General features: G+C 41.5%; 1 protein-coding gene across 1 annotated transcript in view; it reads right to left on the reverse strand.

Annotated features, from left to right (window-relative positions):
- Nucleotides 1-11958, reverse strand: part of MARCO (macrophage receptor with collagenous structure) — a 37929-nt gene extending 25971 nt beyond the window's left edge. Inside the window, exon 1 of the mRNA XM_082690179.1 lies at nt 11715-11958. Coding sequence (XP_082546305.1) covers nt 11715-11823 — 109 coding nt within the window. The 5' untranslated portion in view covers nt 11824-11958. The remainder of the gene's footprint in view (nt 1-11714) is intronic.
- Nucleotides 11959-15655: the final 3697 nt, after the last annotated feature.

Raw genomic sequence — 15655 nt, forward strand, 5'->3', positions numbered from 1 at the left:
GCGAGGGGAATGACTTCTTGGTTGGGTGGTTTTTTAGTTAGTGGCACTTGGGTACGCTCAGTGTCACACCATGCCTCCCAATTTGGAGCCCACACAGCAACCCAAGTAAACTCTCTAATACACAACCTGGCCAAGTCACTTCCTTGCCTTCAGTGGTTCCCGTGGCTCTTCGCTGTCCTTGGGACAGACAGGAAGACTTCCTGCCTGCCAATTTGTGGTGTGGACTTCCACACCACACCTCACGTGGACCCTGACTCTCAGGCAGGCCAGACCACTCATCGTTACACCCATCTCACTCGAGGCCGTGTATCTTCTCTGACTACATAACCCTCCTGCCTCCCCACTGCATGACTGAGCAGCGCGGAGCTTCTCCAGGATACAGTCTCTGACTCCGCTGGGTCAGGTGGGATGCTGCTCTGCTGCCCCGCATCACTCTGTGTTTCCACTTGATACGGCGTCAATCATCCTGCCCTGTGTCTCTTTGCATCTCAGTTTCCCTCCTCCACCCCCAGTATTCCAGAGGCTTCTAGAGTGGACTTCCAGCGCCAACACGGTATCTACCACACAACGTGGGCTGGGAAGATGACAAATGAAAGGATGAATGAGTGGCTGCAGGGGTTTGGGTCCTGAACACATGCAGAGGGCAACAGTGCCAGCTTGGAAGGGTTGGAAAAGCATCGGGAAGGTGATGTCAGATCTTAGGCAAGCATACAATTGTGGCGAGGATGGGTAATGAACAAGGGAAGCTTGTATTTCACAGAAGATGGACAGAGGAAGAGGAATACGATCTCATAGGCAGCACTAAACATGAAGTGATGGGAATAGATAGATAGTGTTATCTTTCCAGAGGCACAAGTGTTACAGCAGTTGGAGGTGGCAGTGAGGGCCAGCATGGAAAATATAGATATTTTCAAACCAGATGGTAACAAAAATGGAAGGCATCTGAGTGAAGACAGTGAGAGGACAAACAAACATGGTAGTACAGATGGGAATCGTTCAGAGGTGTGCACTAAAGCCCAGAATACTTTATTAAGTCAGAGCTCTCATATAACGTAGAGGCAAGGTATCTTAGAAACTGGGACTTTTGGATCTGTGGGCAAATGACAAATGCTTTTGTCATCTACAATGATTTCTAAAAGTGTAGAAAAACTGCAAAGGAACGTCTACTCTCCAAAGTGGATTTCACCAACGAGGAAGGGTCATCCAAGATGAGAGAATGAATAAAGCTTCCAGTAAACAAGAATGAGCATCCCTGGAGTAAACTAGGGTTTGTCCAGGTGAAGATTTTAGGAAAGCAGTTTTCAAAAATATGACAGCTCTATTGTCTGAGACACAGTGAAAATGTGGCTCCAGAGGGAAATACAATTTCGATTCCGTAAATGATCTCAATGAAGAAAACAGTCTATATACAAACTCTAGGGTCTCCAGGCCTGCCATCTCCCAACCCCTTGCCCACTGGAAGAAGGTGGTTTTGTGCAGGCAGAAGTCCCCTCTCCTTGCCCCTGCCACTGGGCAAAGTGGTTGCTGCCCTGTTGGCTCGATGTCTCCCACCCCTGACCCAGGATCACTGGGCAGTCTGGAAAACTACCTTCTGTCCTGGCAGGCAGCACCAGCAGGGGGCAAGGAAGAACACCAGTAGTGTCGGTTAACAAAGCAAACCAGGATAGAATAGTCAGCCCTCTGAAAACTAAGTTGTTATTGGAACCACAGCCCACAAAAGTGGGCCAGAATTTATGTGATAAACCTAAACAGTATGATTTAAAATAGAAAATCTGAACAGGATCTAGAGTGTCCTAACAGACCATACACAATGTCCACAATACAATGGAAAAGTACTCATCCTACCAAGGACAGAGAAAATTACAACTTGAGTGATGAAATACAATGAACAGGGCACCTGGGTGGCTCAGTCAATTAAGCGGCTGGCTCTTAATTTTGGTTCAGGTCATGATATCAGTGTCCTTGGATTCAACCCTGCATCAGGCTCTGTGCTCAGCAGGGAGTCTGCTTAAGGATTCTCTCTCCCTCTCCCTCTGCCGTTCCCTGCATTCCCTGTCTCTCTCAAATAAATACATAAACCTTAAAAAAAAAAAAAAGAGAGAGAGAGCGAAAAGAAAAGATAATCAACAAGTGTCAGTATGGAGATGACACATGTATCAGAATTATTCAATAAGGATTTTAAAGCAGGCATAACAAAAATGCTTGAGTGAACAATTACAAATACTCTTGAAACAAAAAAAAAATTTTTAATCTACCAAGAAATAGAGAATATAAAGAAGAACCAAAGGGAAATCATAGGACTTAAAAGTTCCAATTAAAAAAAAAAACTCACTAAATGGGCTCAGTAATGAAATAAAAGAGGGAGAGAATCAATGAAATAAAGGATAGAACAATAGAAATGACCCTGTCTGAAAAACAGAGAAAATCAACTAACAAAACAAAACAAAAAAAGAACAGAGACTCAGAGATCTATGTATCAATAACAAACCACATAATATTCATATCCTTAAAGTCCCAGAAAGATGTGAAGCTGAAAAAAAAAATTTAAAGAAAGAATGGTGGCTGAAAACTTCTCAAATTTGGTGAAAGTCACCAACCTGCAAATTTAAGAACTTGAGCAAACCCCAAACATGATAAATTCAAGCAATCAATAACAAGACACATATGAGTTAAAAATCTGAAGAAAAAAACCCTACATACCAAGAAAATTAAAAATCAAAAGAAAAAGAAAAAATCTTGAAAGCAGCCAAGAGAAAAATAACCCATTACCTATAGAGATACTACTTTGAATTGCAGCAGATTTCTCATCTGAAACTGGAATTGACATGACATTTTTCATGTGCTCAAGGAAATGAATTATCAACTGTATCTAGTGAAAATACCCCTTAAGAATGAATGGGAAGTAAAGAGATTCTCAGATGAAGGAAAACTAAGCGAAAGTTTTTGCTAGTAGGTCTACATTGGAAGAATGGTTGAAGAGGGGCACCCGGCTGGCTCAGGCAAAGATATGAAACTCTTGATCTCAGGGTCATGAGTTCAAAGCTCAGTCAGTTAAGCATCTGCTTTCAGCTCAGGTCTTGTTCCCAGGGTCCTGGGATTGAGTGCTGCATCAGTCTCCCTGCTTCTCCCTCTCCCTCTGCCTGCAGCTCCTCTTGTTTGTGCTCTCCCCCACTCCACCATCAAATAAATAAGTAAAACCTTTAAAAAAATAAAATATAAAAAAAAAAAAAGGATAGCTAAAGGAAGTTCTTCAAACAGAAGGGAAAAGATAATAGCAGAAGGCATGGCACTTCCAAAGGGAAAGAAGAACAAGAATGAAGAATGGATAAATATGGAGATATGTTTAGACCATCCCTCTCATAATTTTTTAAAATCACATTTTAAAAAATATTTTATTTATTTATTTGAGTGTGTGTGTGTGAGAGAGAGGGAGAGAGAGAGAGAGAGAGAGAGAGAGAAACAGCAGTGGGGGGGGGCAGAAGGAGAAGCAGACTCCCCACAAACAGGGAGCTCTACAGGGAGCTCTATCCCAGGATGCTGACATCATGACCTGAGCCAAAGGCAGACACGTTTAACTGACTGAGCCACCCTGGTGACCCTAAAATCACGTTTGATGGTTGAAGCAAAAATAATTAAGTGATGCCTAGTGCATGTAGAAGAAATGTTTAAGACAATTACATTTCAAAAATGGAAAGGTTCAAAAAACATAAGTGGAAATTAGTTTTCAAGACTTGACTCAAAGTGGTAGAATATTGATGTTGATAGACTGTAATAAATTATACATGTGTATTGTAATGCCCAGGACAAAAGTAAGAAAACTATTTCAAATGAAGAACTAAACAAACAAACAAACAAACAAACAAAAAACTATAAATAAATCAAAATCGAATTCTAAAACAAGCTCAAGTAACCCATAGGAAAGTAAGAAAAGAAAAGCTGGTAATGGGAAACAGAGGGACAAAGAGAAAATGCATAATAATGTGGCAGATTTAAGCCTTAACACATCAATAATTACTTTAATGTAAATGGTTTAAATACACCAATTAGAAGGCAGAGAGTGTGGCAAAAGTAGATTAAAAAGCATGACTCCACTCTCCGCTGTATCCAAGAAATCAACAACAGAGTTTCTATTTATATGCAGCAAACACTGATGTAACTGAAAGGAGAAATCAATATATCCACAATTGTATTGGGACCTTTAACACCCCACTCTCAGAAATCAGCAAAGCTATAGAATAAATGAACAACACCATAAACCAAAAGGATCTAATGAATAATTATAGACTACTCTATGCAACAACAGTGGAATAAACATTCTTTCCATGCACTTAGGATAGTCACCAAGACAGACCATATCATGGGTCATGAAACAAACCCCAACAAAATGGAAATGAATTGAAGTTGCATAGAGTATGTTTCCGGACAATGGGATCAAAATAGAAAATAATAACAGACAGACAGCAGGAAAACCTCTAAACACTTGGAATTTTTTCTCAAAAATAAATAATACATGGGCTATAAAGTCTCAAAGAAAAATTTTTAAAAATAGGACTGATTGTAAGTGAGAATAGAACATACCAATTATTGGATTCAGCTAAAGTAGTATTGGGAGGAAAATTTATAGCAGCCCTAGAGGCTCACATTACAAATCAGAAATGATCTCAAGCCGATAAACTAGGTTCCTAGCTCAAGGAACTGGAAGAGAAGAGCAAAATAAACCCTTAGTAACAAGAAAAAATAAATAAAAATTAAAAAAAATAGAGATCAAAGCAGAAATCAATGAGATTTAAAATAGGAAAACAAAAGAGAAGCTCAGTAGAGGAAAATGCTGATTCTTTGAATAAAATTGATAAAGTTCTGGCAAAACTGATGAAGAGAAAAAGAAAAAAAGACACAAATCACCAATATCGGGAACGAAACTAGTGCTATTTCCACAGATCCTGCAACCCTTCCAAGAAAATAAGATTTTATCACTGACTTCATGCTCACAACTTAGATGAAATGAAGCGACTTCTCCAAAATTACAAACAAACTACCAAGACTCAACCAATATTAAACAATATGAATACCTACATCTATTAAATAAACTGAATGTATACTTAAAACCTCCTATAAAAGAAATATCCAGGCCCAGATAATTTTAATGGAGTCTTTTATCAAGCCTTTAGGAGAAGTAACGCTGTTTTATCCACTTTCTTATGGATTATAGAAGAGTAGAGAACACTTTCTAACTCATTTTAGGAGGTCAGGATTACCTTGAAATGAAAACCAAAGACAGTGCAAAAGAAAAAAACTGAAGACCAGTGTCTTTCATGGAATTTGACACAAAAATACTTAACAAAATATTGGTAAACCTTATCAAGCAATGTATAAAAAGAATCTATATACCATTACTAAGTGGAATTTCTAGGTATACAAGCTGGTTCGATACCCAGAAATTGATCAATATGATCAACCATATCAATGAGCTAAGGAAGAAAAAAATCACATAACCATATAACTGATGCAGAAAAAACACTTGACAAAATCGAATTCACAATAAAGCTCTCATAATTAAAATTCATAATTCTAACTCTCATAAAAAATAATAAATTCATAATAAAAACTCTCAGCACACTAGAAATAAAAGAGAATTTCCTTAACTTATAAAAAAAAAAAGGAGCATTGGGGGTGCCTGGGTGGCTCAGTCAGTTGAGTGCCCAACTCTTTTAATTTTGGCTAGGGTCCTGGGATCAAGCCCCGTGTTGGGCACCATGCTCAGTGTGGAGTCTTCTTGTCCCTCTTCCTTCACTCCTCTTCCTACTTGCTCACTCTCTTACTCTTGAATAAATAAATGAATAAATTTTTTTTTAAAAGGAGCATCTAAGAAATATCTAAAGCTAACATTATCCATAATGGTGACACAGAATCATTTTGTCTGAAGATTGGGAATGAGGCAAGGATGTCTCTTTTCACTCTCTCATTCAGCCCCATGTTATATACTACTGACAAATAAATGGAAATCACCATTAAAACATAATGGCATTCACAGTCACTCCAAAGGAAATGAAATATTTCAGGATAAAGGTAACAAAATGTATATAGGATCTGTATGCTTAAAGTTATAAAATACTGATTAAAATACTGATTAAAAACTGTCAGTTCTCCAAAACTGATCTGGAGGTATAACACAGCTCTGCCAAAATCCCAGCAAGGTTTTCTGTAGATATTGATAAGCTCATGCTAAAATTTACCTGGAAAAGGACAAGCCACAGAATGGCTAAAGTCATCCTGAAAAAGATGAATAGAATGTGACGAATAATGACTTGTTGAAGCTCACAATAAAGCCACAGTGATCAAGACAGTGTGGGATGGGAGGAGGGATAGACATACAGAGTTATGTAACAGAATAAAGGACACAGAAATAGTCCTTACACAGCTATAACCAACTGGGTTTTTTTTTTTTTTTTTGACAGTTCCAGAAGTAATTTAATGGAGGAAACATAGCGTTTTCAGCAAATGGTGTTAAAGCAACTGGACACCCATAAGCAAAATAATAAATAAATAAACAAACAAATCTTGACCTGAGTGAAATTCAGGTCAAGATTTGTTTATTTATATATGTAGATATAAATATATATATATTACAAATACATATACATATCATATACCTATTATATACACATATACAATACAAATATATACATTACATGTATTACATTCATATAATACATGCTACAAACATATATAATACATTGTATATACAATTATATACATATATTACATGTATACATTACCTATGTATTACATATGTATATTACATATATACATTACATATATTTTATATATATATACAAGTATATGTATATAATACATATAGGAACCATGGACTTAATTATAAAGTGAGAAATTATAAAAAAATTTTAGAATTAAACATAAGAGAAAAATTGGGAGACCGAGGGCCAGGTGAAGAGTTCTTAGATATGACACCAAAAACACAATCCATAAAAGGGAAAATTGCTAGGTAGAGCCTCCACAGGGTTAAATGCTTTTGCTTTGAAAAAGACTCTGTTAAGAGGATGAAAAGACCCATTACAGACTGGGAGAGAATATTTGCAAGCCACCCATCCAGCAGAGGACTTGTATTTGGAATAAAGTGCTCTCAAAACAAAATAGGAAAACAAACGATCCCATTAAACATTGACAAAAGACACAAAGAGGCATTTCATATACAAATGGGGGAAAAAAAACAACATGTGAGAAGACAGCCAACATTGTTAGCCCTTAGGAAAATGCAAATCAAAATTACAATAAGATCTCACAATCGTACACATATCAGAATGGCTAAAATAAAAATAGTAATGATACCAACTGCTCCCAGGAAGTCAGAGAAACTGAATATATGGTATATCGCTGGTAGGAACATAACTGACACAGCCATACTGGAAAAAATAGATCGGGGCTTCTTCTAAAACCAAACATATACTTAGAATCCAGCAATTGCCATTTTGGGGGCATTTATCCTAGAGAAATGAAAACTTGGGCTCATACAAAAAAAGCTTCTACATCAACAATCACAGTGACTTTATTTGTAATGGCCCCAAACAGGCAACAACCCAAATGTCTTTCTGAGGGTGCCTGGTTAAACAAACTGTGAAACATTCATATCGTGGGATAATACTCACGAAAAATACGCATTAATAAAAATCAGTAGTGATACATACAACAACTTGGGAGGATTTCAAGGGAATCATGCTATGTGAAAACAAGCCAAGCTTTACAAAGTTACATACTTTCTCCATTTAGATAACAGTCTTTACACAACAAAATTATAGAAATGGGGAACTGGTTGGCGATTGTCAGGGGACAGTGATTTCTGGTGGGGGAGTGAGGGGACATGTGTGGCTAGAAAGGCAGTCTGAGGGATTGGCGCGGTGAAGGAACAGTTTGGTATTCTGATATTGGGGGGATGACACAGATATATGCATATGGTAAAATTGTAGACAACTGTATTCCCACACACAAACGAGGGCCTATAAAACGAATGAAATGGAAATAAGCTCCATAAAGTGTAGCAATATCCATTTCCTGGCTGTGATAGCGAACTGTAGCTACGTAAGATGTTCTCACTGGGAGAAACTGGGTGGGGGTCACAGAGACGTCCCTACTTCTTTTTTTTTTTTTTTTGCAAGTTTCTGGAAATCTATAATTATTTCGTAACAAAAGGATAGGGGAAAAAAGAATACTAGGGTAAAGCAGGACATCTAAAAGGTGCTGAGAAATAGTGACATGACAAAAAACAAAGTCAGAACAAGGACCTGAAGTGACACTGAGCACGTCAACAAGGGTGACTGTGAATTGATTCCAGGGTCAAGGTCTATTGGGAGAATGTTTAAAATTATCTTTTGAGCAGGAAGGAGAGACAGTTAGACCCAGAGCTGGGAACCAGGGCTTAATGTTAACTTCAAACAAGCAACAACTTCTCTATCTGTCTTTTGGGGGGTTCTCCCTGTCAAGAGGCAGGTTCTTCAGATCAAAATTGGTGGGAAGACATATCCAGAAGTGAGATATGTTGAGGGCTCAGGGGGAGGGTCCAGACAGATGAAGGGTATTGCCATTGGGGACAAATGGAGATCCTCTCACTCAAGCCCAAATGCCCCACTGGAGGGGTACGGTGTTGCAGATACTGGTCCATGAGGAAAGAGTTGGAGTTTAGTTGGACCTTCAGGGCAGTGAAAGGAGCAGTATGTCGAACCTCTTCAGAAAATGAAAGCAATCTTCAGCAGAAATAAGAGAAAGGAAGGAGGGTGGGAGAAAGAAAGGAAGATGCTCGAAGCCATTTAGTGCTGACGCAAGTAGTTTTACTTATTTCAGTTAAGCCCTGAGGGGGTACTATGTTACAGAGCCTCACAGTGAGTACTGTCCATTATGGAATTCATCTAGAAAGTTCCATATGTTCCAAGATCTTTGTGTAAGAAGACTGGAAGTTGTTGTGATACATACAACAACTTGGGAGGATTTCAAGGGAATCGTGTTATGTGAAAACAAGCCAAGCTTTACAAAGTTACATACTTTCTCCATTTAGGTAACAGTCTTTACACAAGAAAATTATAGAAATGGGGAATTGGTTGGCGATTGTCAGGGGCCAGTGATTGCTGGTGGGGGAGTGAGGGGACATGTGTGGCTACAAAGGCTAGAATGTATTTAGCAAAATGTTCCTTCCAGGGTACCTGGGTGGTTCAGTCAGTTAAGTGTCTGCCTTTGGCTCATGTCATGATCTCAGGGTCCTGGGATTAAGCCCCATGTCAGGCTCCCTGCTCAGCCTGGAGTCTGCTTCTCCCTCTCCCTTTGCCCTTCCCCACCCCCCCAGCTCGTGCCTCTCTTTCTCTCTCTCAAATAAATAAATGAAATCTTTAAAAAAAGAAAGAAAGAAAGAAAGAATATTCTTCCTAACCAAGCTGTTTTGTTTTTTGGTTAGTGTTTTAGTTAATGATATCCATAATCCAAGTCAGAAATCTGGAATTCCCCCTTAAGCCTGGCCTCCCCCTCACTTGCCTTATTCCACCATTATAGTCCTATTGGCTTGACTTCTAATATCTTTCCAGAACATTCTCTCTTTTCCATCCTTATAACCACTGCCTCTTGCTGCCACATATCTGCCACATATCTCTCTGTCTAGCTCATTCCACATCTGCGACAGTGAGTAATCTCAAATGCAAAGCAATGCCTCTTAGCCCAACATCCAACTTCCAAAGCTCCCCATTGTCTTCAGGACAAAGTCTAAATTAATTGGTCCTAGTGACAGTCCCCACTGAACTTCCCCCACTGCATGGAACTATTTGTACTTCTCTAAAGATTCCCTAGGAATATATAATAAACTGGTGGTCTTCTATTCCTGCCCCAGCCAGCATCTTATTTCTCTTTATCCTTTAAACTTTAGAAGAGGTCTCACTTCTGACCTCCAGGTCAGACCGGGTTGCATCAGCCCATAGATCTATCTGTCCTGTGCTTACGTAGAGGTAGTTTACAGGTTCCAGGGTACCTGCCAATCTCCTGCCGCCGCTAGCATGACTGAGGACTCCCCGTGTATTCTTGTGTTTCCTCGGTGCCAAGAGCAATGCCCAGCAGGAGCTGAATATGTTTGATCAACTGACTTTGCTTGCACATTTTCAGTAACTTACAAAGTCACCTATCCAGAAGGCTGCATTCCCCAAAGTTCTCAAAAGCTAACAATTATTATATATTTTTTAAAGATTTTGTTTATTTATTTATCAGAGAGAGAGCACAAGCAGGGGGAGCGGCAGGCAGAGGGAGAAGCAGGCTCCTTTGAGCAGGAAACCCAACATATGACTCGATCCCAAGACCCTGGTATCAGACCCGAGCTGAAGACAGACACTCAACTAACTGAGCCACCCTGGTGCCCCTAAATAGCCAACAATTATTTTAAGTCACACATTCTCTGTTACTACACCGTAAATTCCTAAGGGCAGAATACTCAACCTTGTATCTTTGTACCGCCTTAAATTCCGTCAGTGACCCACTCAAATACTGGGTGAGAGGGACTGTTCAGGCTGATGGACAGAACTGCAATTGATCTGAACATATGATTTCCAGAAAAGACTGGAAGTGGGAATGACTCGTCAACTTGGAAGGCAATTTCTAGAGGATATTCTGGCATGGGAAATCAGAGATCCCCCGTGGAAAATACTCCTCGGTGACTTTAAGTTCTAGAAGATTTAAAAAATGCATCACCTGAAGAAGGATGAGGGAGAAAAATAAAGATGACAGAGTTGCCTGAATTTTTAAAACCTGAATTGAATCTAAGACAAACTGATTATGAAGCTTTGAACATATCCTAGCCAGCACAAAATGAAGAAAGCACTCCCCGATCAATACAGCAGATACAATGGAAGTCACCTTAAAGAATTTTAAAGGAATTATATTAAATAAGTATGTGGCACTTGGCTTTCGTTTTGTGGAACTTTTTCATCCCTCTTGGCCTGCTTTGCCATTTTGTCGTACAACCTGTCTGTCAAAATAAGACACTAATAGAAGGGGGCACCTGGGTGGCTCAGTGGGTTAAAGCCTCTGCCTTCAGCTCAGGTCATGATCCCAGGGTCCTGGGATCGAGGCCCACATCGGGCTCTCTGCTCTGCGGGGAGCCTGCTTCCTCCTCTCTCTTCCTGCCTGCCTCTCTGCCTACTTGTGATCTCTCTCTGTCAAATAAATAAATAAAATCTTAAAAAAAAAAAAAGACACTAATAGAAGGGAAGGGTGTGTGATAAGTATTAGCATTAATCAAAGGGCACATATTTTTTAAAAAGATTTATTTATTTATTTGACAGACAGAGATCACAGGTAGACAGAGAGGCAGGCAAAGGCTGGGGAGCAGGCTCCCTGCTGAGCCAAGAGCCCGATGCAGGGCTCGATTCCAGGACCCTGAGATCATGAGCCGAGCCGAAGGCAGAGGCTTAAGCCAGTGAGCCACCCAGGTGGCCCAAAGGGCACATAATGTAATACAATTTATTGTGAAGCTAAAAAAAACCCCAACTATACGCTAAAGATATAGTGTCTCTTCCTAACATTACATGAGCTCCATATTGAAGCATTCCAGAAATGTATTAGTGAGAGTCTATGATACAAACCAAGGCTTCCTATCACCTTGTCTATTCTTATGTTGCCAATAAAAAAAGTACATCACCAGGCAATGTCATTACTGGGAAGCAGTACTTTACCATTGATTTCAAAGGCCTCCATTGCAGGGATCATGGTTTGGTTGATGGCTGTTCTTTCTCTAGTGCTCGCCAGGAACTCTTCCTCCTTGAGAATTTCCTTCTTTTCCATCGTGAAGCTTTATAGATGGCCCAAAGTTCTGGAGCCAACAGAAATGCTGTCCACAAGAGGAACCACTTGGGAAAAGATTGTTCTCATTTAACTACTGCAGCTCACTGGAGACCACACAGCACTTCCCTTTGGCTCGGACTTCTGATTTTGCAAAATGTTTCCTGACACAATCAGAATTGGGCATGTTGCAAAAACGGGCTATTTGCATGTGGAACTCTTGTGCGTTGCAGCTGCTTGTTAAGGGCAGTGACTTATGCTTTGGGGCATAAGTCAATAGTCCTTGGAAACACCCCTCACTCCCAGACCCCTAGAAGAGGGAGTTGGGTGACCCCAGGGGATATGTTTCTCTCCCTCCCCTCTGCCCATCCAAGGGCCTCCATCATGCTAGACCCAGGGCAGTATCCCAGGACCTCTGCAGTTCACACTGAAATCTCCCTCCTCTGACCTACTTTGGCCTTAGAGTTCATCTTTTCTCCTCAAAGTGTGGACCTTAGACAGCAGCATTCGCATCACCTGGGATCCTGTTAGAAATGCAGAGTCTCGGGTCCCATCTCAGTGAGTCCAGATCTATAGCTGAAGTAGCTTTCCAGGTGATGAATGTAGGGGATGGAGAAACACTGCTCTAGACCACACATTGTAACATCTGCTTACTCTTCCGTGTGTATCTTCCCATGTTACATCTATTGGGGGTGGCACATGTGTGCTCTCTCTGGCCCCAGTGAGACCTGAGGTCCTTGAGGGGACAAACCCCCACCCTAGCTCCTTTTTGTCAGGCATTCCCTGTCAGGCATGTTCCACTTCCACATAGCGTGGGAGTGGACACACAGAGCTCAGAGGCTTGGGTTCAAATTCTACCTGCTCCCCACAGCCACTGTACCACCGTAGAAACATCACGTGAGCTCTGGGGGCCTCGATTTCCTCGTTTGTCAAATAAGGGAGACCAGGGTTATTATCTGTTGCATGGGCCGAATGAATTGAATCACATCCAGTGGTGGTTAAGATGGCGCCTGGCGGGCTGAGGGCACTGAGGTCCTGTGGTTGCTAGAGATGCCATGAGCCTCCTGATTTGCGGGGAGATGAAGGCAACAGCTTTTGCCTTAAAGGAGCTCACAGTGTGGTATGTAGGCTGGATGTGGATACAGCTGAATTCTAGAAACTTGCTGTCATGTGAGAGGCTGGAAGTGACCTGGAGGCCGTGGGGCCAGGGGTGGGAATACTCCGAGAAAGCTGCTGGTCAGCTCTAAGTTCAAGGGAGGACAGAGAGTGAGGGGGTGGGTTTGCCTGGAGAGAAACATGGGGCTGTGGGACCTTCGAGCCAGGAAAGGCAAGGGCAGCCTCCAGAGGTGGGGTTTCGGGGTACAGGAGCCGCAAGACTTTGGGGCTGTTGGAACCTGAGAGGTGAGGAGGAGAGGTGGTCAGGGAAGAGGCTGGGTCCCACTCATTCACTTTGTTTGGCCTGTGGTGTGGCAGAAAACAGAAAGGGCAAGAGATTCAGGAAGAAGAGTGATTGGCAGTGCCCCCAAGGCAGAGGTCCCCATGGCACCCACGGTTTCAACATGCAGGAAGTCCCTGCTGTTGGCTGAGGTCCTAGGAACAGAAACCAGCACAGAAAAGGTTAAAGGAATTGGAGGTGAGGAAATGGAAACAGCTGGCCGTTCTCGTCCGAAGTGTGGGCCATTGGAGGTAATAGAAACTTCAGGGAGCTTCCCCTGTGGGAGGGGAATCTCCCCGCAGCGCTTCCTCTCCCTGCCTGGCAACAAGCAGTCCTCATCCAGGACAGTGGGGACGGGGCTCATTGGAAGTGCACTGGGCTAGTGACAGAGGGCCGCTGGCCTTGGACGGAACTTTTAGTGGACATCAAATATGGTGGCTTTGGCTCTAGTTATCAGCCCAGACAGATCTGGGGCACAAATCCAACTTTTCAGAAACTTGCTGGGTGACTGTGGTGTGTTACTTCACTTCTCTGGGCCTCAGCACAAAGTAAATAGCTCCTAGAACCATTAGCGGTATGGAGGATTTAGTAGGTAATCAAGCACTGTCATGAGCACGTATGCATATTACTCACCACGCACAACCTATAATAGCCTCATATCTTGTGGTTAGAAAGTGATGCCGCCAGAATTTGAATCCAGGACACTCTGCCTCAACAGCCTGGTTTAAGCCTAGTTTGATCCAAAAGCTATAATGCAGAGGTTCACACTGGAGGAGTTTTTTGAAAACACACATACCATTTCTCCATCCCTGGTCTGAGATTCTGGTTTTCATAAAAACCCTAAGGCTAGTTAAGATGTGCAACCTGGCTGAGGACCTCTGCACAGAAAAATGAAACAGTCACATGTAGCGCAGAGACCCATGGGAGCCCTCAGGACTCCCTTCTGGAATGATCCATGAGGTTGAAATATACACAATTACTGATATTTATCCCTTCTTGACATGCAGTAAACAGTACTTCATAGGATGCAGGCTAATCCATCCAGCCTGCAGGGCTGGGACTAGATTAAGGCAATTAAGGCAATTAAGGCACTAGATTGGGGTACAAAAGATTCAGTATCAAGGTAGGTAGCATTTTAATGGAGCATTTTAAAAATCAAAGTTAATGCCAAAAGCTCATGATGAACAAAATTTTAAAAAGATGGGATCTCACCGTGCACTTGGAATGACCCGTCACTTGCTCTCCCTCATCTCTGCTCTGCTCTTTACTCTGTGTTTCAGCATCTCCATTTGCAAAATGGAATACCAGTAGTTGACTTGGCCCATAGGGTGGGCATGAGGGTCAAACAAAATAAAACCATAAGCATGTTTATAAATGAAAGGGCTACCAGTAGAATGGCATCTTCCATCAAGCCAGCATGTAAAGTGAAACCCCTGCATTGTCAATGTCACCCTTAAAAATCCCTTAAATCTCCCATAAAGTATAAGACACACAATTTGGGGGAATATCGTACAGTCTCTTCCTAAGTGTCTTCCACTCAGACACTGTTATCTCCGGGGAATAAGGATCTAGCAGTTTCTTCTCTTGAGCATCAGATGAAATGGTTGACTTGCCTTTGGGACCATGCTGTTCAAGAAATGCAGGGTTTTGCTTTATTTTTCTAGCAAAGTGTGTATCATTGGGTTGGAGAGTTTAAATGTGTGTTTAGAGTGGCTCTGATGTAGTTACATCACATTCCATTGTTCTCCAGAGTGACAACCAAGTGGCTCACAGTGCTCTTTTAGACAGGGGGATTGGGGCTGGAGTCCCAAGCAGAGGCAACCCCGAGCCTCATGGTCTCGGCAGAGCTGGGCTTTCTATGAATCAGTTGACCCCAAACAAGTCTAGTCAATGGGCCACCGGGAAGATCAGGAATTCTTGAGCAACCCCATTCTAGCTGAATGCTAGGGCAACTGTGGTAACACATGATTTATAAATCACCAGCACAAACCCAAGTGTTCAAAACAATCAGAACCCACAGCAAGTAGGCAAGCCAATGGAGCTTAATAACAACAAATCTTCAATGAAGCAGGAAAAAAGAAGTCTCTTCAATAAATGGTGCTGGGAAAATTGGACAGCTATGTATAGAAGAATGAAACTTGACCCATTCTCGTACACCATACACAAAGCTGAAGTCTAAATGGATGAAAGACCTCAACGTGAGGCAGGATTCTATAAAAATCCTAGAGGAGAACATAGGCAGTAACCACTTCAACATCGGCCACAGCAACTTCTTTCAAAGGGAGGGGAAACAAAACCAAAAATAAACTTGGGACTTCAGGATAAAAAGCTTCTGCACAGCAAAGGAAACAGTTAACAAAACTAAGAGGCAACCCACGGAATGAGAGAAGATATTTGCAA

The sequence above is a fragment of the Mustela nivalis genome (genome assembly GCF_964662115.1).
Source record: "Mustela nivalis genome assembly, chromosome: 11".
NCBI lineage: Eukaryota > Metazoa > Chordata > Mammalia > Carnivora > Mustelidae > Mustela > Mustela nivalis.